Genomic DNA, 19,369 nt, shown 5'->3' on the forward strand with positions numbered 1-19,369 from the left:
TCAGATTGGGGCACCTGGGTGGCTCAGTGGGTTAAGCCGCTGCCTTCAGCTCAGGTCATGATCTCAGCGTCCTGGGATCGAGTCCCGCATCGGGCTCTCTGCTCGGCGGGGAGCCTGCTTCCCTCTCTCTCTCTCTCTGCCTGCCTCTCAGTCTACTTGTGATTTCTCTCTGTCAAATAAATAAATAAAAAAAAAAAAAAAAAAAAATCAGATCTTTTAGTGCATGAATTCTTCTATGAGGGAATATGTGCAAGCATCAAGCTATCAAAACTGTGCCATTTATGGCTATTTATTCTTATTTATTTATATATTTGGTGGAAATTGCTAATAGGATTTCCTCCTATTTCTGGTTTTCCTGTGTTATACTACGGGCTCTAAGATATTGGTATATAAGCTATTTAACAGACAACCCAGTTGTTGGGGACAGTGAGTTGCAGCGTATTAAAGATTTATAGAGGTAGTGAAAATAACATTTTCAGTCATTAGGTATTTAAAGTTAAGACTATGGATACTCAGGAATTTTAATTCATTTAAAGAAGAGAGATACAGAACTTCGGTTTTTATTCTAGAATGTTCAGAAATATCCAAACCCATTCTTTTCTGTCAGTTATGTGAAAGCGTGCTATCATTTCACAGAGGCTGCTCACATGTATAGTGTCTGGGTTGTTGTTATAAAAAGAATTGCCACTTATTTTAATTTGTTCTGTTTTCATCTAAAAGAAAGGTTCTCCCAAGAGGGCCAAGAAAGAAGGTGTTTCTTGGCCCTCGTCTTCTGTTAATAGACGAGGGAAGCGATTTGTTCACTTTTTCTTCTGCAGACTGTTTGTAGTTTAAAGCTGAGTCTTATCTGGCCAAGTTGGAACATAAACCTCGTACGTAACAGCCTTCTACTTACGATGGCTTTCAGCTTGGCGGTACGTGACAGTTTGAACGAACACTTCCAAAAGGACATAAATAATGTGGCTGTTGAATTATTTTCCATAGTTCCATTCCTTATTCACAAATAAAGAATGTTGTAAGACCCTCAAAATGTAAAATACTGTACATTTTAAAGATGGTTTTTTTTTTTTTTAACACAATACGAGTAGGAAGGATTATGATGAAAACAACTTCTTCTGTCCCATAAAAGAGCACTCATGATCAAAGCCGGACAACGTAGGGCTCTGGATGAGACATAAAGCCCCAGCCTCGGGTCATGTGTTAGAGACCGTCTCGCACAGCTTCTAAGTTAAACTGAAGGGCTCACAATGGTCGCAAGGTAAGGATTTAACATAAGAGGGACGGAGAGGACAGTTCTTAAGCTTCCTCTTCCAAACCATTTGTTGGTTGATCTATGCGTTTAACAAACATTCTCTGATTGCCTGTGGGGTCGTGCTGCCCAGAGCAGATACTGGCATGAGGGAAGAATATTCGTCCCCCACTCCACCCACAAATAAATGCAAAGAATAATAAACAAACAAACAATAAGTAAATAAACAAATAAATAAACAAGTACCACTCCCAAATAAATACAAAGATAACTTTTTATTATAAGCATCAGCTTAGTCTACTCACATTTGTCTCAAGCATAAGGACTTTAAACCCCAACAACCGCAGCACTCCTGTGGCAATTAAAATAAGTTCGTTTCTACAACTGTGAAAAGTAATACCAGCTTCTACCGTTTCCTTTAAACCTTGACTTGGGCAGTGTCAGTCTGCTTGGAATCAATCAATGCTGAGATGCAGCATGTTAATTGCAACCGAGAAAGGAAGTGGCAGGTGTTTCCAACTCTGATGAGCTGCAATGAAATTGATGTTTTCTGCATTCTGGAGGCAAATGACAATTCAGCAATGTCTGTCTTCCCGGGAAGCAGATTTACAGGCTTTTCCTTCCAAACTGAAAATGGCAGTAAGTCCCACCCAGGTGGCTGATCAGAGAAGCGCCTCAGCAGGGCAGAGGTGGCAGGGGACAGCTGGGGCTGCCACATGAACAGAGTGAGTGGCAGTCATTGGACATGGTGAGCTCGAATGGAGTTTACTGTAATAAGAAGGTTCACATACAGGGGAGCGTGTACTATCTCACCTACTGTTTATCTTCTAACCTCACTGCTGAGTAGCTTGTAAAAGATTAATTTGCTCCAAGCATTGGAAACTATTCATGTGGACTGAAAAGCGTTACATGTACGCTGCTATAAATACTGAAATGAACCAAAAATAAATGGTTTTCTGTTAAAGCAATCACAACGTTTTCCTGTGGGCTTGGTTTGGCACTTCCGAGGGCAGCATCCATTCCATTTCTTTCTTCGAAAGGACCAGGGCAAAGCTTTGATTTCATGGGGGAGACTGTGAACTAACAGCTGGATGCTTTATTCCCACTGGGGCACCTGGAAGGACTTACCTCGCCAGTGGATCAGACTGGAATGGGAAGAGGAGTGAATTGCCTCGAGTCTGTTGTTCCAGCAAAGAAAGTGACCCTCAGAGCTGGGGAAGGGGAGATAAGGAGCCAATTCTGGTTCCACCTCCCAATTCCTCTTACCTTCTCACCTGGCCTGGCCTGATTTTCTATTCCTTTCGCTCAGCAGGAATGCTCCCGCCTACACCGAATTGGCCTCTTTCTTCAATGCATACTTTCAAGACCAAGTTTATTTGTTTCAGTTCTTAATCCCAGTGAATGCAAATTTTCATGAAATGTGGCAGCACAATCCACCAGAATTGCCACATCAGGTTAGCCAAGTGGCCAGTCCCCAGCATTTCACACTGAGTTTCCCCATTGTTGAAAAGCTTTGTCTGCTGATGGAATATTTGCCATGATCTACTTTTTCCCATTGAATATTAACAAAAAGTAAACATAACTGCAGATAAGAGCCCCTATTTTGCAAGCACTAACATATCGACAGCAGGGGAAGCAGCAGCTAAGGCCAGACACTTTTGATGGCACTTTACAAATGTTCTTGTGCTCGTGCTGTGGCTCATCTGCCCTCCTCTGGCTCTCAGAGCCACAGACTCTCAACCTTTAGCTGGCCCTGTTCGTTGCAACTCACCAGCCCTCAGCTTTCCGGGCATGCGTGGTAGTGTCATGCTCACTCCCTTTCCCAGCTTGTTTCTAGAAAAATGAAAAGCCCAACCAATGCTGTCAGGGCTCCCCCGAGGAGCCCTCTCACCCTGATCGTGGTGCTGGGTACTGTGAATTCAGCTCACCTCACCTGCCACGTGCTGTAATAAGCTCTGTGAGTGCATTATTCCATTTAATCTTGGAAGCAAAATCCTTCAGATAGCCCATTCTGGGGATAAGACTGAGCCACAGAGGCTCAGTTGACCTGGTTGTCCAGGTACGAAGGAGTGAAACTAGGGCTAGACCCAGATGTTGGCCTCCAGAACCTGGGCCCTCGACCACCAGACTGTGCAGCCTTACCCTGTGTCCTCACCCAGACCTGCACCTGCTGCTTCCTTCCCTTCCTTTCCTAGATTGGTTCCCATTGTCACTCTCCCCCAGCAGCTCTCTGCCCAGCCCTGCTCAGGGGAAACTAGGCATGGAAGCCCAAGCCACCCCTTTGGCGTGCCTTGTGTTTCCTTCCAACCTGCATCTAGCTATACTCTAACATGACAACCATCTTCTAGAGCATCTTTTGTTACCTAACCTCCACCACCCCTCACAAAAATCTTCAATAAGCATGATACTCTAGAAAGATGCATCTTGTTTATCCCAGGTTACCAAACGCCCCTGACACACTGCCGTGGACCTCGAGGACACCTTTGGGGCCCAAATAGAGAAGCATGGCACGACACCATCAAATCCCAGGTCTCAAGGGTTGGGGAGCAAGAACATAGCACTGAAGGGTGGGAGAAGGTGAGGGCAGATGGAGTGTCTTGGGGACCAGCTGGTTTTTGTAGGTCCTTAGGTCATGCAGATAGAGAGGAGTAGGACAGAAGTCACCAAAAAACAGCACTCATGGTCCTGGGTGAAATGGAACCAAATAACCTGTTATTGAGGCAGTAGGTTGGAATACATCTGAATTTAGTTCCTTTCCCATCCCCAGAATAATTGAAAATGTTCCCATAAGAGTTTGGGAGAAATGCATGTGTGTTTATGTATAGTAGTCCCAACACCTTAAGTGATCTGAAAAGATAGCTCAAGAAAAACCCAACAAGGGTGATCATTCCAGACATGGTAACTGGAGCTAAGAGTCTCTATTTCAGAGCTCAAGTTCCAGTTCTGCCTTTGCTCACTGGACACCTCGATTATGCCTGGATGTCTTCGTCTATGAAATGGAGCTGACCCTGCCTCCCTTCCTCCCTCCCTCCCAGGTTCCTTGCAAGAGTCTGTCTGCTGTACTTAGGCTCCAGTTTTAAAATGGGATTGGCCAGAATATGCCTTTGTCATTGGAATGGCCATGGTGAATCTTGAACTTTTCTAATCCCAATAGCAGAAGCAGAAAACGACATCTCAAATCTCAGCAGAACAGGGAAGAATGGGGGCAGTTCCCACGAGAGGAGGTAGAAGTTGTAAGCTAGGCCAGGGACCACACTTCCCAGAGCATCGTCACATCCCTTTTGGGGCTCTGTGTCTCCAAGCTGGGCTCTGCTGACCTCTTTGGTCAACGGTTTCTCAAGTACACCCTGAAAACACCATCTGGCCATGGTGACTGGCTTCCAGCTCATGGCTAGATGTAATATTTATCACCTTCCTCCCTACAAGGAAACATCCCAAGCGAAGATGGGAGTGGAGACTTGTTCCTCCAGGCCATAGGAGTCTGGAGGCAGGTGTGGGAGGAAGGTGGATTACAACCGATTACAACTGTGACAACCGTGACCTTGCTCCTCCAATCACGCCTGCATGGGAAAGGGTAAGGGAGACTTGGGAGTAATATTCGTGGCCTGTGACACGGACTACACACAAGCAGAATCACTGGGACTCCAGGAATTCTTGTCTGGCTGTGTCTGAAGTGTCTGATCACTGCTTTCTCTGCTTAAAAGCTCTGCCCCTTTTGCTGTTCTTCTAGAGTGTTCTCTAGTCCTTTGTTAGACTACTCAAGTAGCAGCCACTGATTTTAGGGCCCCATCTGTGCATGTAGTTGGCCCTCAGCTACCATGCCCAGGTGATGAATCCCCCACTAATGTCTACAGTTCATTACTGGACTCTAAAAGGATAGATAAGCAGGCCACCTGTCTCAAAGATCTTGGGACACATTCTGCCATGGCTGAATCACTGGCCGTTTGAATGGCCAGTGATCTTTGACAACACCCCACCCTCAGTTCCCCTGTCACAAACCAACTAGGTCTTTCAACTTTCCCTGCCCCGAGGGCTTTCCTCACTCGGCCACCCCCCACCCTGCCATCTGGCTGCCTTACCCCATGCAAGCATCGCTCTTGAAGGACGTGCTCGCTGGCAGCCTGGCCTTCAGAGGCCACTGCTAATATCCCAGAGTTCCCAAGAGGCACACTCCCTTAAGAGTTCTTACTTAAGTGTCCCACTCCAGAGCCATTTTATCTCTCACACATTGTTTTCATCCGGAGAGCTCTCTTCACTTTCAGTGATCAAAGAAGTCCCCCAGGAGGCTCTGGCTGGCTTTTCTTCACCACCAGCACCCTTGCCCAGCACCCCCACTCTGCAACCAGCCTCCTCTGCTTTGATGTGGTCAGACAACTCTGATTATTAATTAAGATCCAGACCCTTTGTAGGACCCTCTTCATGATCTAAGGGACATTTGTCCCTTAGACATGTATTATTTTGGTAGGCAGCCATAACAAAGGACCACAAGCTGGTTGGCTTAACATAACAGAAATGTAATCTCTTACAGTTCTCAAGGCTAAAAGTCCAAAATGAAGGTGTGTTCCCTCAATGCTTCCTTCTAAGCCTCCCCAAGCATCCCTTGGCTTATGGCAGCATAATCTCAGTGGCTGTCTGTCTTCTGTGTGTCTTGCCGTCATCTTTCTTCTGTGCATGTTTGTGCTCAAACTTTCCTCTATCAAGGACATTGGTTTTACGGGGTTGGGAGCGCATTCTCATCTGGTTTGCCTCACATCCCATTTTAACAGAACTAAGGGCATCTGCAATGACTCTATTGCCAAATAAGGTCACATTTTGAGGTTCTGGGGTGAGGGTTTCAATATATATTTTAGGGGACACAACTCAGCCCATAACAGATGGTATTCACGTTTGGGAAATGTACAACTTTCCCCAGCGAAAACCTCTTCCAGTCTGACTTGAGCTTAATTTGAGATGCGTTACCTCTATATTCTGGGCTTTTAATCTATACAACAACAACAACAAAAAGTAACACAGCAAAAGAAAAAGGAAACAGAATGCAAAAGACAAGCTGCTTAAATATGACAGGTACAGATCAAAAATACGATTTATGAAATCTGTCTGAATGGAGCAGACTCCAATTTTCTCTCCATTGTTTACCAGTAATAGTTACTCTTTCACTATTCTTTCATGATTACCCTACAGGCTACAACACGATTGCTTGATTTATCAAAGTCCAATATAAATTGTTACCTTCACTCTTTCCCAGATAGTGCCTGGACCTTGGAACTCTAACACCATTTATTCACTTTCCAATTGAAATGATTTTGCTTGTGCATTTTAATTTGATTTCTATATTTTTAAACACTATAAGACATTATGATTACTTTATTTAGTCAATATCCTTTTGAATTTATCCTTTTATTTGTGCTTTCTTCCTCCCTGTGTCACCAGGCTTCCATCTGGAATAATTTTCTTTATGTCATACACTTTATTTCAGTTTGGGTCCGCTATTGACAATTTTTCTCAGTTGTGCTTTTTAATGTAAACGCCTTTATTTTCTCTTTGTCTACCAAAGGACAGTCTTTTCAAGTCCCAAACTAAAGCAAGCAGGGGGAGGTTCCTGGGAGGTCCCTGGTTTGGAGACCTCTGGACATTTGTCTGCTTATCCCTGTGAGCTTGGCACCTGCACTGCTCAACCTCCCAGCTTCCCAGCTTTCTCTTCTCAAACTGGTTGAAAGTAGTCCCAAGTGATGGGCTCGCCTCTCTGGGGTCCCTTCTTCTCCGAGACTGTGGCCCTGTGTTATTAGCTTTCCAATGCTCTCAAGAAGATTGACTTTACACTCAGTGTCCATCTTTTCCAGTTCTCAGTGGGAGGTTTGGCCCATGTTATGTAGTCTGGTGACATGAGAAACTGAATGCCCCTTCCCCATCTGTGTGTCAGGATTCCTGGAAGCTGTCACATAACACATTTGGTCTCATTCCCTGGGTCAAAGTTTAGTCATGCGACTGCACCTAGCTGGAAGATACAGTCTTTATTCTGAGGAACCACAGCCTAGCTGAAAATTGTGGTTTCTATAGATATTTGGGTGAAGAGATTCTAAAGTCTATGGTATTAATCTCTCAGTTATTGGCTATGTGCTCTGAAGCAAGTTATTTAAACTCTTCGAGTTTTATATTACTCACCTATAAAGTGGAGATAATGATATCATTTATGAGTCTCCAAAGAAATGTAATAATCAACGCTTCATTGAGCTAGGACTTGTTATCTGCTAGGCACTGAGCAATGTAGTTTATTTACATTCTCTTGATCCTCCCAACAACCTTGTGAGGCAAGGGCTCATTTGTTCTCATTATGATGAGAAACCTGAGGCACAGAGATGTGACATGATGAGAAACCTGAGGCACAGAGATGTGACATCATTTGCACAAAATGGCACAGATTACTTGACTGCAGAATGGCAGTTCGAACCCCCAACCTTCACCATTACCTGCTCTTGCCTTGTAAATTACACTCCCCGCCTCCCATGGGAATCACTGAGGGAAGATGAAAGAACCAGGATGGGAGCAATGCTGGGTGGTTGAGAGCAGCACATGTTCCGCTAGAAACTCCTAAGGGAAGGTCTGGGGACCGAAGAGATCTAGTTTAAGACCAATGGAATTCTGAGTGATATGGGAGTTGGAGGAGTTGGAGGAGGAGGCCATGGAGATGAAAGGGACCCTAAAGGGCAGGCGGTGCCATCATTGTATATTGAAGAACCATATACATATAGAAAATTGTTGAAAGTATTAAGTGCATGCTCCATGAGTTTCCAAAGTGAATACACTTATGCAAGCTGCCCCCAGATCAAGAAAAAGAATACTACCAGTCCACAGCCTCCCCTCATGCCTTCCCACCCACACTGCCCCCTTCTGGTCACCCCCCTTTCAAGCCTCATCATTATCCTGACTTGTAACATCAGAGATTAGTCTGTTTTTGAACTTTATACGAATAGAATTCTCTTTTTGGTGCATCTGATCCTTTTTCACTCAATATTGTGAGCTCCATTTCTGCTGCTCCTTGTGGTTGCAAATTGTTCATTATCCTTGCTGTATAATATTCCATTGTGCGGCTATCACAATTTATTTATGGCTTCAACTTTTTATAAGCATTCGAATGGTGCTGCCATGAACTCTCTAGAAGATGTATCAGAGTGCACAAATGTACTCATTCTTCTTGGGTCTAACCTAGATTGAAGTTGTGGATCACCAGGGGTGTGTTACATTTTTAGCTTTAATAAGTACTGCCCTCACTTTCCCAGCGATTCCAATTCCCAGAAATGGAAGTAGAGAAAGGATAGCCATTCATCCAGGGTCACTCAGCCACTGAGTCAGGACTGGAGCCTGGATTCACGCTCTCCCGGAGGCAGGATATCTAGTCTAGATTTCAAGGAGAGACTGACCTGGAGATTCAGTAAAGTCTCACAGTAGCACACATTTCATTTTTGAGCTGCTTTTATCATTAACCCTTGGATAAGGCGAGACCAATGACCAAGCATGAGAGGGGCAGCTCATCAGTGGAGCCATTATTATAGATACCAATACACAGTGAGGGGGCTGGTGCAGGGTTTTCTATGCATCTTATCAAAGAACAGCATGAGGTCCTTGATTAAGCACCTTTTAGATTCTACCCAGCCAGGCCGTGGGTAAATGTCTTCTCGTATATTAACTCACTTAATCTTCTGAGCAGAAACTAGATCATATCCATAAGGACTATAAACACATACTATCAGAAAAGTGTGTCTGAACTCTGTAAGCACACTGGAGCAGTTGGAACAGTGCTTTCCAAATGATCAATGGCTAAGGACCAATCCAACCCAGACCAACATTTTTGGAAAATACAATAGAAAAAGAATTACCAGGAAAAAAAAAAAGATATTCCAAATAGCAGCTTTCAATTTTTCTTATTATACTAAACAAATACAGACTCGCATGGCTAAATTCCTATAAAAGTTTCTAAACACTAAATTTCTGTATTTCTATCATTGAGGACCAATAACTATTTGCAGATCAACACTGGTTTTCAGACTACACTTTGAGGGGCACTGATTTATATCTCACTGTTCATACCCCAACGGAAATCTCTCAAGAGAGATTGGTAATTATTTCACAGGCAGGAAGGTTTGTCAACAAGACATTTGCAAAATATGTAGACCCTGGAAACCATTCATACCCATACAGGTTCTGTTTACATTAATAGGACTTCACCATTTCACTGTCTTTATCAATATAACTATTCCAAAAATATCTTTCACAGAAAGATAAGAGTTACAAATAACTTTATGGTGAGCACCTGCCTTTGGCTCAGGTCATGATCTCAGGGTCCTGGGATTGAGCATCATGTTGGGCTCCTTGCTTAGTGGGGAGTCTGCTTCTCCCTCTGCCTCCCACCCACACCACTCCCATTCCTGCTCGCTTGCATGCTCTTTCTCTCAAATAAGTAAGTCCAATTTAAAAAAAAAAAAAAACCAAAAAACTTTATCATGCTTTTCAAGACCTTCTCCCAAAACCTTATTGAAATGAATGTAAAACCTTTAAACTTTGCAATAGCATCAGAAAGATTATTTAGTCTTCAAAACTTTTTAAAAGAGCTGCCTTTTACCTACCAATCCTAAACTAGTACAATCGTTAGCCAAAATTAAACAAGCACCCCCTCATTAAAAGACCTTCCTTAAACCAGATTCCAAAACCTTATAAATATCTGCCACTTTGCCCTCCCCCAGGCCAAGACGCAACCCAGTCTTGGCCAAGGCAGAGCTCTCCTTACCATGGTGTACAATAAATTCAAGCTTGGTCTTCTCCACAGCTTATTTTGCTGGTATTTTCTGAGAGCCAACTTTCAACAACCAAGACTGTTCCTCTTTTGTAGTCTTGCTCAGGTGCTTTCAAACTTTAGTATGCATAAACATTACCAAAGAGGGCTTGTGAAAGCAAAAGCATGCAGGAGCAAAATTTAAGAGATCTCCATGTATAATTTTGATCGCACCGTATTTAGGACTTAAGCCTTGCTTACAGACACCAGCAACTGGTGAAAAAAGACCTATTCCTTGGTTTCGCCCCAGATGTACTGAATCAGAACTTCTAGAGATGGGGCCTGTAAATGTTTATTACCGACTCCCTGAGGAGCTGTGATGCACAATCATGTTAAAGAACCACTGTTCTGTTCCTCCACTTCATTTTGTAGATGGAGAAATGGAGACCCAGATAAGTGAGTAGAGTTGCCGGCGATCACATAGATATTGAGCTGTGTGTCTCCTGATTCCCTGACAGGAGTTCACAGGGTTGGAGATCAGATGTTGGAGATATGTTTATGTATCCAATATCCTGAACAAGAATTATTAGTGATGTAAAACATAGTCTATTTTGGCTTCTCCATATCCCTTTAAGATTTATCAAGGTGGTGGTTGGCGTTGGGAGGGTGTTGTAATCTTTCCTTGCTCCTAGGTGAAAATTTTAGCAGTCAGCATGACCTCCCTGCTTTCTGCTAGTTAAGAGGCATTGGTTAAAGTATTTAAAAAAAAAAAAAAAAAAAGAGCGAGAGAGACAGAAAGAATAATTTTCAAACAACAACAACAAAAAACAACCCTGAAAGGTAGGATTATGACTCTTACACCAAGATAAAATGAACACACACTCCACTGAGAATCTATTGGTGGTCTTGTGTGTTAAATTTTTGTTCTCAGGAATTACTGCTTGTCAGTTTGCTGATTAGCTGGAATGAAGGCGGATGTGTTATTTAAAGCTTTAGGAACACATCCTAGGAAGGAAGCACGGGTTGGCCCTCTGGGGAGCTGCAGTGGGCACTGGGAAGAGATTCGAAGTCCAGGCAGCTACTCCCCCGTGGCTTTCTGTTATTCAGACCACCTGGCTTTTTGAACCCACTTCCTTGCTCCCTTGGTTGGTTTCTCTGCTGATCCCCTGCCTACGGCTAAAAACGAACATTCCAGTAATGGAGTCTTCTGATCACCATTAAGTGCCTGACTTCTGACAACAGTCTCTAACTTAGTTCTGATTTTTGATTGAGATCATCTGATTGGCTGCTCTCCAGTCAAACATTTACTCCCTTTGGGGCCGGTGGTCACCCAAGGTCAACCAGCTGTAGCTACTTGGACGAAACAGTTGCCAAGGGGGCTGTGTGAGGGGGAGAGACAGCCCCGAGAGCCCCAAACTTCAGGGGGGCAAGCACAAGAAAACGTGCCTTTTAATCCTTTCTAGCAAGTCCTTCAGTCGGGTGTTTGGTGCCACTCCATTATCCCAAATGAGTTCGGTTGCTGTTCGGTTGCTTTCACGCACCCAAGATAAGTTTGGGGTGCGGGGTTGTTTCACAGGACCCCATGGTCGTACCTTCCCATTCAATTTCCACCAACATTTGTGTGATCCTCCTTTGTATAAGCCATTGGGCTTCCAGAAACCGCTAAGAAGAAGCCTCAGCCCTGCTCTAACGAACTTCAAACTTCTCACCCTGGGATGGAAGTGAAGAGGAGGCTGACCGCCATAGATAAGCGTAGCAACATGGATATATACCTAAACACATTTTGGTTCACTCTCTTTTCCTGGAGCGGACTCACGCTCTTTCGTGGACACAAGACATGGCCTAACCATCGTATAGGCAGAAATGCAGGGGAAGAGCGAGGTCCCCAGCCAGCAGGGACCCTGGGAGACAGAGCAGCAGGTCGCTCCGCTTCAGTCATCACCCAAGCCCCGATTTGCACCCGGACCGGTGGTGGGTGCCGAGCCCGGGGAACATGTGGCTTCCAGGCTGGAGCGCTCCCAGGCTGAAGGGTCTCACATACACACACAGACGAGGCCGCACGGCCTGCAAGGGGACAGATTTGGGGCACCCTCCCCGCTCCGGGCAGTCAAGGGGCGCGGGTGCAGGCCCGAACGGCCGAGGACCCCGAGCGCGCAGCTCCTTCCAGGGCGGAGGGCGGCGCGAGGGAGAGAGAGAGAGAGAGAGAGAGGGAAGGGAAAGGCGAGCGTGAGCTGCCTCAAATGCTTGGAATAATTCCGCTTCCGTTTGGAAAGCCGCAGCCTCAGTCCCGCCGCACCCGCCCAGCGCCAGCTCCGCGTCCCGGCCGGCCCGCGCGCGGCTGCCCGCTCCGCCGCCATGGCCACGTCCCCGCAGAAGTCGCCCTCCGTCCCCAAGTCCCCCACTCCTAAGTCGCCCCCGTCCCGGAAGAAAGATGACTCCTTCTTGGGGAAACTCGGAGGGACGCTGGCCCGGAGGAAGAAAGCCAAGGAGGGTGAGTGCGGCCCGGCCTGGCGCGCGGCAGGGCCGGGGCCGAGAGCGGAGGGCCGAGGGCCGAGGGCCGGGGCTCCGGGGCCGAGCGGGAGCGCGCCGCGAGTGCCCGGCGCGGTGGGGGCGCGTGGCGGCGCTGTGCGCGCGCTGCCCGGAACGCGGGGCCGGGGTTGAGCGCGCCCCGCTGCTCGTCGCCGCCGCCCAGCTCCGGGTGGCCAGGGGCGGGGGTGGGGGGCGCTGCTCGCCAGGGCCCGGCGGCGCTGGGGTGCGACAACCCGGGGTCCCGGGGACGCCTGCGCTGGGCTGTGGGCGAGAGCCGCGGGGCCGCGGGAGGCGACGGGGCCCCCAGGCGGAGGCGACGTTCTCGGGGAGGCCCGCGCCCCCGCCCTCTCGGCGCCCGAAGGCTGGCGTTCTCCAAGTTTCTGCGGAAACTTTCCCGGGCGCCGCACTCTCACTCGTTGCCTTCCTTGGCCTTTGAGATCAGCTCGTTGCCTGACCCCACGGAACCTCAGAAGCAGAGTTAGCCTCTGGATCTCGCGTCCGCCCGCGGGGCCCAGCAGGGCGCTATTAATGTTTGTTGAATGAATGAGTGGCTTTCCTAGCGGCCGGGCCCTGTAATAAGTGGCAAACTCTTACTCACGGGGAAAGCCTGGATTAGACACACTCAGCATCGCACTGTGACCCTTTTGTGAACTCAGGAGTCGAGGGGTCTTGTAAAAATCATTTTCTTTTCCCCACCAGGGTGAATGGAAGTGATCTTGTTTTTTTTCCAGGACCATTTGCATGTGAAATACTTTGTCTCATTGGCGGAGTTCACATCTTGGTTTTTGTTTGAAGTGACAGTTCAGAAGAAGCTCTAATGATGTGTAGATAGAAGTTGCTTGGTTAAAATTTGTTATAGGCTGCTTGGTGGTTTGGGAATATTGCTTTTGAAGGCCGTGATGCTGCGATGAAAAGTGAGTTCCGTGTTTCTGAGTTACCTTCTAGTGTAAAAAGAACTTCCGTGCTGAGAGTTATACAACAAAGGAGTGAGAAGCAGTGAAACACAGCCCCAAAATGTTGTTCCTGGTTTGGTTATTTTGGTAAACCACTGTCTGGGTAGTATATAGCTGGTAGCAAATCATGGAATCCTGGCTTGGAAAGCCCTTAATTACCCTTCTAACCTTTTCCTGCTATAGTCCTGGTATGGGCTCTCTAGCTAGGACTAAACAGCTCAGAGTTTCTGAAGCTCCTGAACTACCGGGTGTGCTCAGCCCACCTTTGTTAACTCTTTAGAAAAGTTTGTTGTAAAAATACAGAGTTGGTCTCCACCTAAAGAGAGAGAGAGAGAGCATCTCTGGAGCCAGAAGAATGAATCTGATTGTAGCTCTTCACTCCCCCTCCCCCCCCAGGGGGATTAGTCTGTTTCCTGGAGTCTTCCTTCACCAGTACAAACATCCTCTGTTCTTATAGTCGGTCCTCATAGGCATGATTTTATGGCTTGCTGGTGTCCTATCCCTTCAGTTTCATTTGGGAGCCCTGCAAGAGACAAGGTCAGCTCAGTTGGGATTTGGAAAATACTGTCATGAAAGCTCCATTTTCAGAGGTGAGGGCAGGGGTAAGCAAAGCCAGAAAGGATAGTAAGGCACCGAGGGCCTAGCGACAGACCGGTGGAGGCTTTTACCACCTCGAGATGGGAAGGGACAAGAGGAGCCAACGGGAACCCACAGAGAGCTGCAACTATGGAAGGGGGAGGGTGCTTGACAGCAACTATGGCTGTAGAGAGACACAGTGGCTGGCAGTGATGGGGAGGTGGAACGAGGAGACAGTGGTACAAGAGATACTGTGTCTTCTCTCTTCTTGCCCTTGTATCTCTTGCGGCCACTTCCCATTGGCTGGACCCAGAGGGAAGGAACCTGAGCAGTGCAACCTGTAGGGGTCCGCTCCCTCAGGGCACAGAGCAGTGCAGTGATCATAGTGGGGCACGCAGGGAAACGAAGATAACCAGCAGACCCTTCCAAAGTAAGCGGCCCAGAAACCCACATGGTAGCCTCAGAGTCTAGTCCAGCCGCCCAGGTTAGAAGGGGGCTGGCCCCTCCTTTGTTCTAGCCCAGACACCAGGTTCTAGTATTGCTTCTTCTTACTCTGTCGCCTACCTCACACTGTTAGCTCGCACTGAACTGGTTACCAGCTTACTTAAAAACAGCTTCATGCTTGTGGCTCCTGAACCGTTCCCTTCCCTGTCTCAGATTTACTCTGTTGTGTTTTTGAAATAGATGCAAGATCTTACTCTTGCTATCCTTAACTGTTAAGTCCTGAGTCTTTTGTCATTCAGCTTATGAATGACAGCAGGTGATATAAACGGTGAGTTTGCTTCTTCTACAGGGGCCCACCACCACTCAGCCCCAACTGCTCGCCGCTGTGGGTGGTAGTTCTGTGAGCTCAAAAAAGGCAGCTGTGTGTGTGTGCTGGGTCTCAGTGATCAGTGCTTTCCCTGTCAAGGGCCCACTACCCATCACTTCAGTAAGAGTAAGGCTAGATCTTGCTCTGGATCCTGCAAAAACTCACAGCTCTGTGCTTTGCAGAAAGAGCTTTCTCCTACTTCTCCCGTACTAGTGTTCTAGAACGTGATTCCTCAGGGTCACTAGTGTGACCTTGAGCATGGAGTTCTCCTGGGTCCAGGGACTGCCATTCATTCACTTGACACCTGTTGTGATACCAAGATTGGAAAGACATACTACATGTAAGAATATTCAGTCAGTAATATAAAAATATATCTTTTTAAAAATGCCCACTACATACATCATAGAATGACTTTTGATATAAGTCGTTATAGAATGACTTATAAGTCTAGAATGCATTAAAAGTAGTCATCACTCCTGTGTTTTCAATAAAAAAATAATAACTTTAGAAAGAGAAAATAGGGGCTCCTGGGTGGCTCAGTGGGTTAAGCCACTGCCTTCGGCTCAGGTCATGATCTCAGGGTCTTGGGATCGAGCCCCACATTGGGCTCTCTGCTCAGCAGGGAGCCTGCTTCCCCATCTCTCTCTGCCTAATTGTGATCTTTCTATGTCAAATAAATAAATAAAATCTTACAAAAAGGAGAAAATAATAATGAATACTGTTATGCTGAAGATAAATTTAAAAAATTTTACCAAAAAAATGAATACTGTTATGCTGAAAATAAATAAAAAATAAATTTTTAAAAAATGAAATAAAATAAATATTTTTTAAAAGTGAAAAAAAAAAAAGAGAAAATAGAGGTTAAAAGCATGGTCTTTGGGACCAGACATCCTTGGGTTTGATTTCTGGTCCAACCCTTTATTTATTGCTGTGACTTAGGACAACTTCCTTATCTCTTGAAGCCTCTGTTTCTTCATCCATAAAATGGGAATAAAGCATGGAATATGCATAGCATGGTATGAATAATAAATGGTAGCTATTAAAATCGATAGCTCAATTTGACATAGTCTTTAAAATTTGAAATAGTCGGGGCGCCTGGGTGGCTCAGTGGGTTAAAGCCTCTGCCTTCAGCTCAGGTCATGATTCCAGGGTCCTGGGATTGAGCCCCGCATCAGGCTCTCTGCTCAGCAAGGAGCCTGCTTCCCTTCCTCTTTCTCTCTCTCTGCCTGCCTCTCTGCCAACTTGTGATCTCTGTCTGTCAAATAAATAAATAAAATCCTTTAAAAAAATTTGAAATAGTCTTTTTGTTATGGACTCCGGGAGATTCTACAGATTCTGCAGATAGCCTAGGATCTTATGACTATGAAGCTCTTGTAACCCTGCTTTGGTCCCTTTGGAAATTAGGAATTTTTCCTTGTACACCAGATATTCCTGTTTCTATAATGTCGTATTTCAGCATTATTTAGATGATTTTATTTATCCATTAGAGTGACGAGAGTGAGCATTTGTGCACAAGCAGGGAGAGGGGCAGAGGGAGAGACTCTGGAGCAGACTTGCGCTGACTGTGGAGCCCCAGGCCGGGCCGGATTACAGCACGGAGAGGTCGCGACTAGAGCTGAAATCCGGAGTCAGATGCTTAACCAACTGAGCCACCCAGGCACCCCCTATTTCAGCATTTTAGCGTATCTGGGCCCATTGTCAGGAGTTGTAGTTAAGTGGCTTTGTTCTGTGGATCTTCTCTTTTGTGGTTCCAGCCCTCCTTTATGCTATATGCTATGTGCAGCCCCCTGGTGTAGGTCCTGAGACTAGCCTTTCAGAGTCCTTTGCCCCAAAGGGTCACCTTTCATCTTTCTCCAGATCTGTCCTCAAGACTTGCTCTTTCCAGGGACACCATCTGGAATTGTATTTGCTAGTTGGCAGTGCCCTGAGCTGGGTCAGCAGCAATGATTATTCCTATCACTTACCCATTTATTATCCCTTAGAGTCTGACATTTTGTCTGGTGCCCAAAGTATCCAATAAGGGCTTTAGTGTAATAATTTTAAAAGAACACTGGGATTTACCACCGTGGTTCTCATTGGCCTTCCACTGTAACTGGGAAAGATTCCCCAAACTCTGCAACATATTAATGGTTTCAGGAGTGGGGGGAACCCTGAGCCTTACTGAGCAATTCTCTTTTCCCTGAATCAGTGTGTGTTCTCATTTTCCAAAGTGCCGCCTCAAACCCTCACCACCCAAGCTCTTCCCCACACCGGGAAAACTAAGGCCCAAGTATGAACTTGTTCATTTTCCCTTTGCTCCCCTGGATCTGCACCTCCTCTCACGCTCCTTGCCTGCCTTAGTGCTTTACAAAGAGGTCCCTTGTCCCCTTGACTGTGAGGCCATTCATTTCTGGCCCCTCCCGGACTTGGCTTAGCCAGATTCCTTTGCTCTCATACCCTCCGTCTCTTCTATGCCGCTCTAGCCCCTGACATTCTGCAAATACGCCCAAGTCTTTCTCATTTGAAGAAGATCTCCTGACACTGGTTTCTTCTCAAGCTCCTTGACAGCGGATCTTTAAAGAATTGCCTTAACGGCTTTCCCGGGCTTATCTCCTAGTCACCTCTTGACCCACTAGCCTCATTCTTTTAGTAATCATTTACTAAGTGCCTACCATGGACTAGGCATTGTGCTGGGATATGGCCCAAAAAAAACAAAAACAAAAAAACCCACAAAATTCTCTGCCCTCATGGAGCTTATATTCTAGTAGTGGAGATAGATAATAAACAAGATCAATTGGTAGATTGTGTTGTATTAGAGTAGTGACAGAGGCTTTAGAGCAAAATAAAGCAGGACAAAGGAACACGGAGTGTTGAGGGTTGAGAGATGGTTGGCACTGTAAAATGGGATGTCTAGAAAAGACCTCTGTGAGAAGGGTATTTCTGAAAGATCTGAGGGAGGAGAGGGAGAGAGTCATGTGTATGTATTGGAGAAGAGCACTGCAGGCAGAGGGAATGGCAAATGCAAAGGTCCTGAGGCAGGAGTGGATCTGATATGTGGAGGGCTGATGAGGAGGTCGCTGTGACTGGAGGAGAGCGTGAGGACAGTTGTGGAAGGTGGTGAGGTCTCAGGGGTTAGATGGAGGGTAGGGGCAGGTTGTGTAGGGCCCTGGAGGCCATTGTATGCCTCTCCTTTACTCAGGGAGATGGGAAAGTTTCAGGGGGGTTCCATAGGGGAATAACATGACTGCACTTGTGTTTCAGTAGGATTGCTCTGGTGTGGAGCTGCGTGACCACGGGGGCCGAGCTGGAAGCAGGGACGTGAGCTCGGAGGTGGGGGAGAGCACTGGGGGCCTGGAGTGGGGGGGGGGGGCGCTGATCCCAAGTGTAGTCGGAAGATGTGCGGTGGGTAGGATTCACCAAGTGGTTGGATGGAAGACGGGAGGAGAAGCGAGATGACTCCAGGGATCCGGATTTGAACGGTGGAGAGAGAGAGAGCTGACCGTCGCTGAGCTGGAGCAGCTGCAGGGGGATATGGTTTGGGGAGAAAGGCGGGGGGCTGTTCAAGAGAGGGGCCTGCTGGACTTCGCAGTGGCCGTGTTGAATTCACAGTTGGTTCCGGGAGCCGGGCTTGGGGTCGGGGTGGTGGTGTCTGGGCTAGGAAGTAGAAGAGGCCCAGGGCCTGTGCCCTGAGGCTTTTGAGCATGGAGGACCCATGGAGAGAGGCTGAGCAGGAGTGGCCCTGGGATGGAGGAAAGTGGAGCGCATCCGCCTGTTCCACAGGGCAAGCTTCACAGGCTGAGGGCTCCCAGGACCCACGGTCTCTTTTTCCATCCCTGTTCCACTGGGGCTTTTGGTGGCAGTTGACATTTCTTCATCCCTTTTCCTCAAAACATCTCCCTTGACCTTATTCCTCACTGAAATCGTTCCCTGTGTCTCTGACTAGTCTTTCTCGGTCCTTCTCAAGTTTTTTTGTGCCTGTTTACCCCCTCACACCATTTCCTGGGGCTCTGACTTCCCCAGCTTTGTTCTCTGTTTTGGGGTATTCTTTTTTTTTTTCCTCTCCCATGGATTATCTCACTGACTCCCAGGGCTTCAATGACTCTCTGCCCATTGATGCTTCTCGAATCGATGTCTGAAGGCCAGATCTCTCACCCATAGGGCAGACACCATTCTCCCTCACTCCCCCATCTCCTGGATCTTTCACGAGACCCTCCAACTCCACACGCCCTCGAGGACGCTATTACCCATGCCACTTGCCCTAGTCTGCTTCTCTCTTTCCACCATCCCACCAGGTGCCCGAAGCCGTGGGCTCCCTTCCTCTCGGCAACCTCCTCTTAAAGGGCAAATAGCAAATATTACAGACCTCACTGCCCCCTCCCCCCGTCCCCCAGCCTGTCCTGGGTTCTGCCCTTGTTACCATAGACGGGAGGTGAAGGAGCATGTGTGGCTGTGCTCCAGCTGGACTCTGACATTTGAATTTCATGTAATTTTCATGTGTCACAAAA

General features: G+C 46.9%; 1 protein-coding gene across 1 annotated transcript in view; it reads left to right on the forward strand.

The window, feature by feature from the left end:
- Nucleotides 1-12,247: 12,247 nt before the first annotated feature.
- The window catches only part of PARVA (parvin alpha), a 179,456-nt gene continuing 172,334 nt past the window's right edge, over nt 12,248-19,369 (forward strand). Inside the window, exon 1 of the mRNA XM_059136445.1 lies at nt 12,248-12,507. Within this exon, the coding sequence (XP_058992428.1) occupies nt 12,372-12,507 (136 nt within the window). The 5' untranslated portion in view covers nt 12,248-12,371. The remainder of the gene's footprint in view (nt 12,508-19,369) is intronic.

Source organism: Mustela lutreola, chromosome 1, assembly GCF_030435805.1.
Source record: "Mustela lutreola isolate mMusLut2 chromosome 1, mMusLut2.pri, whole genome shotgun sequence".
Lineage (NCBI taxonomy): Eukaryota > Metazoa > Chordata > Mammalia > Carnivora > Mustelidae > Mustela > Mustela lutreola.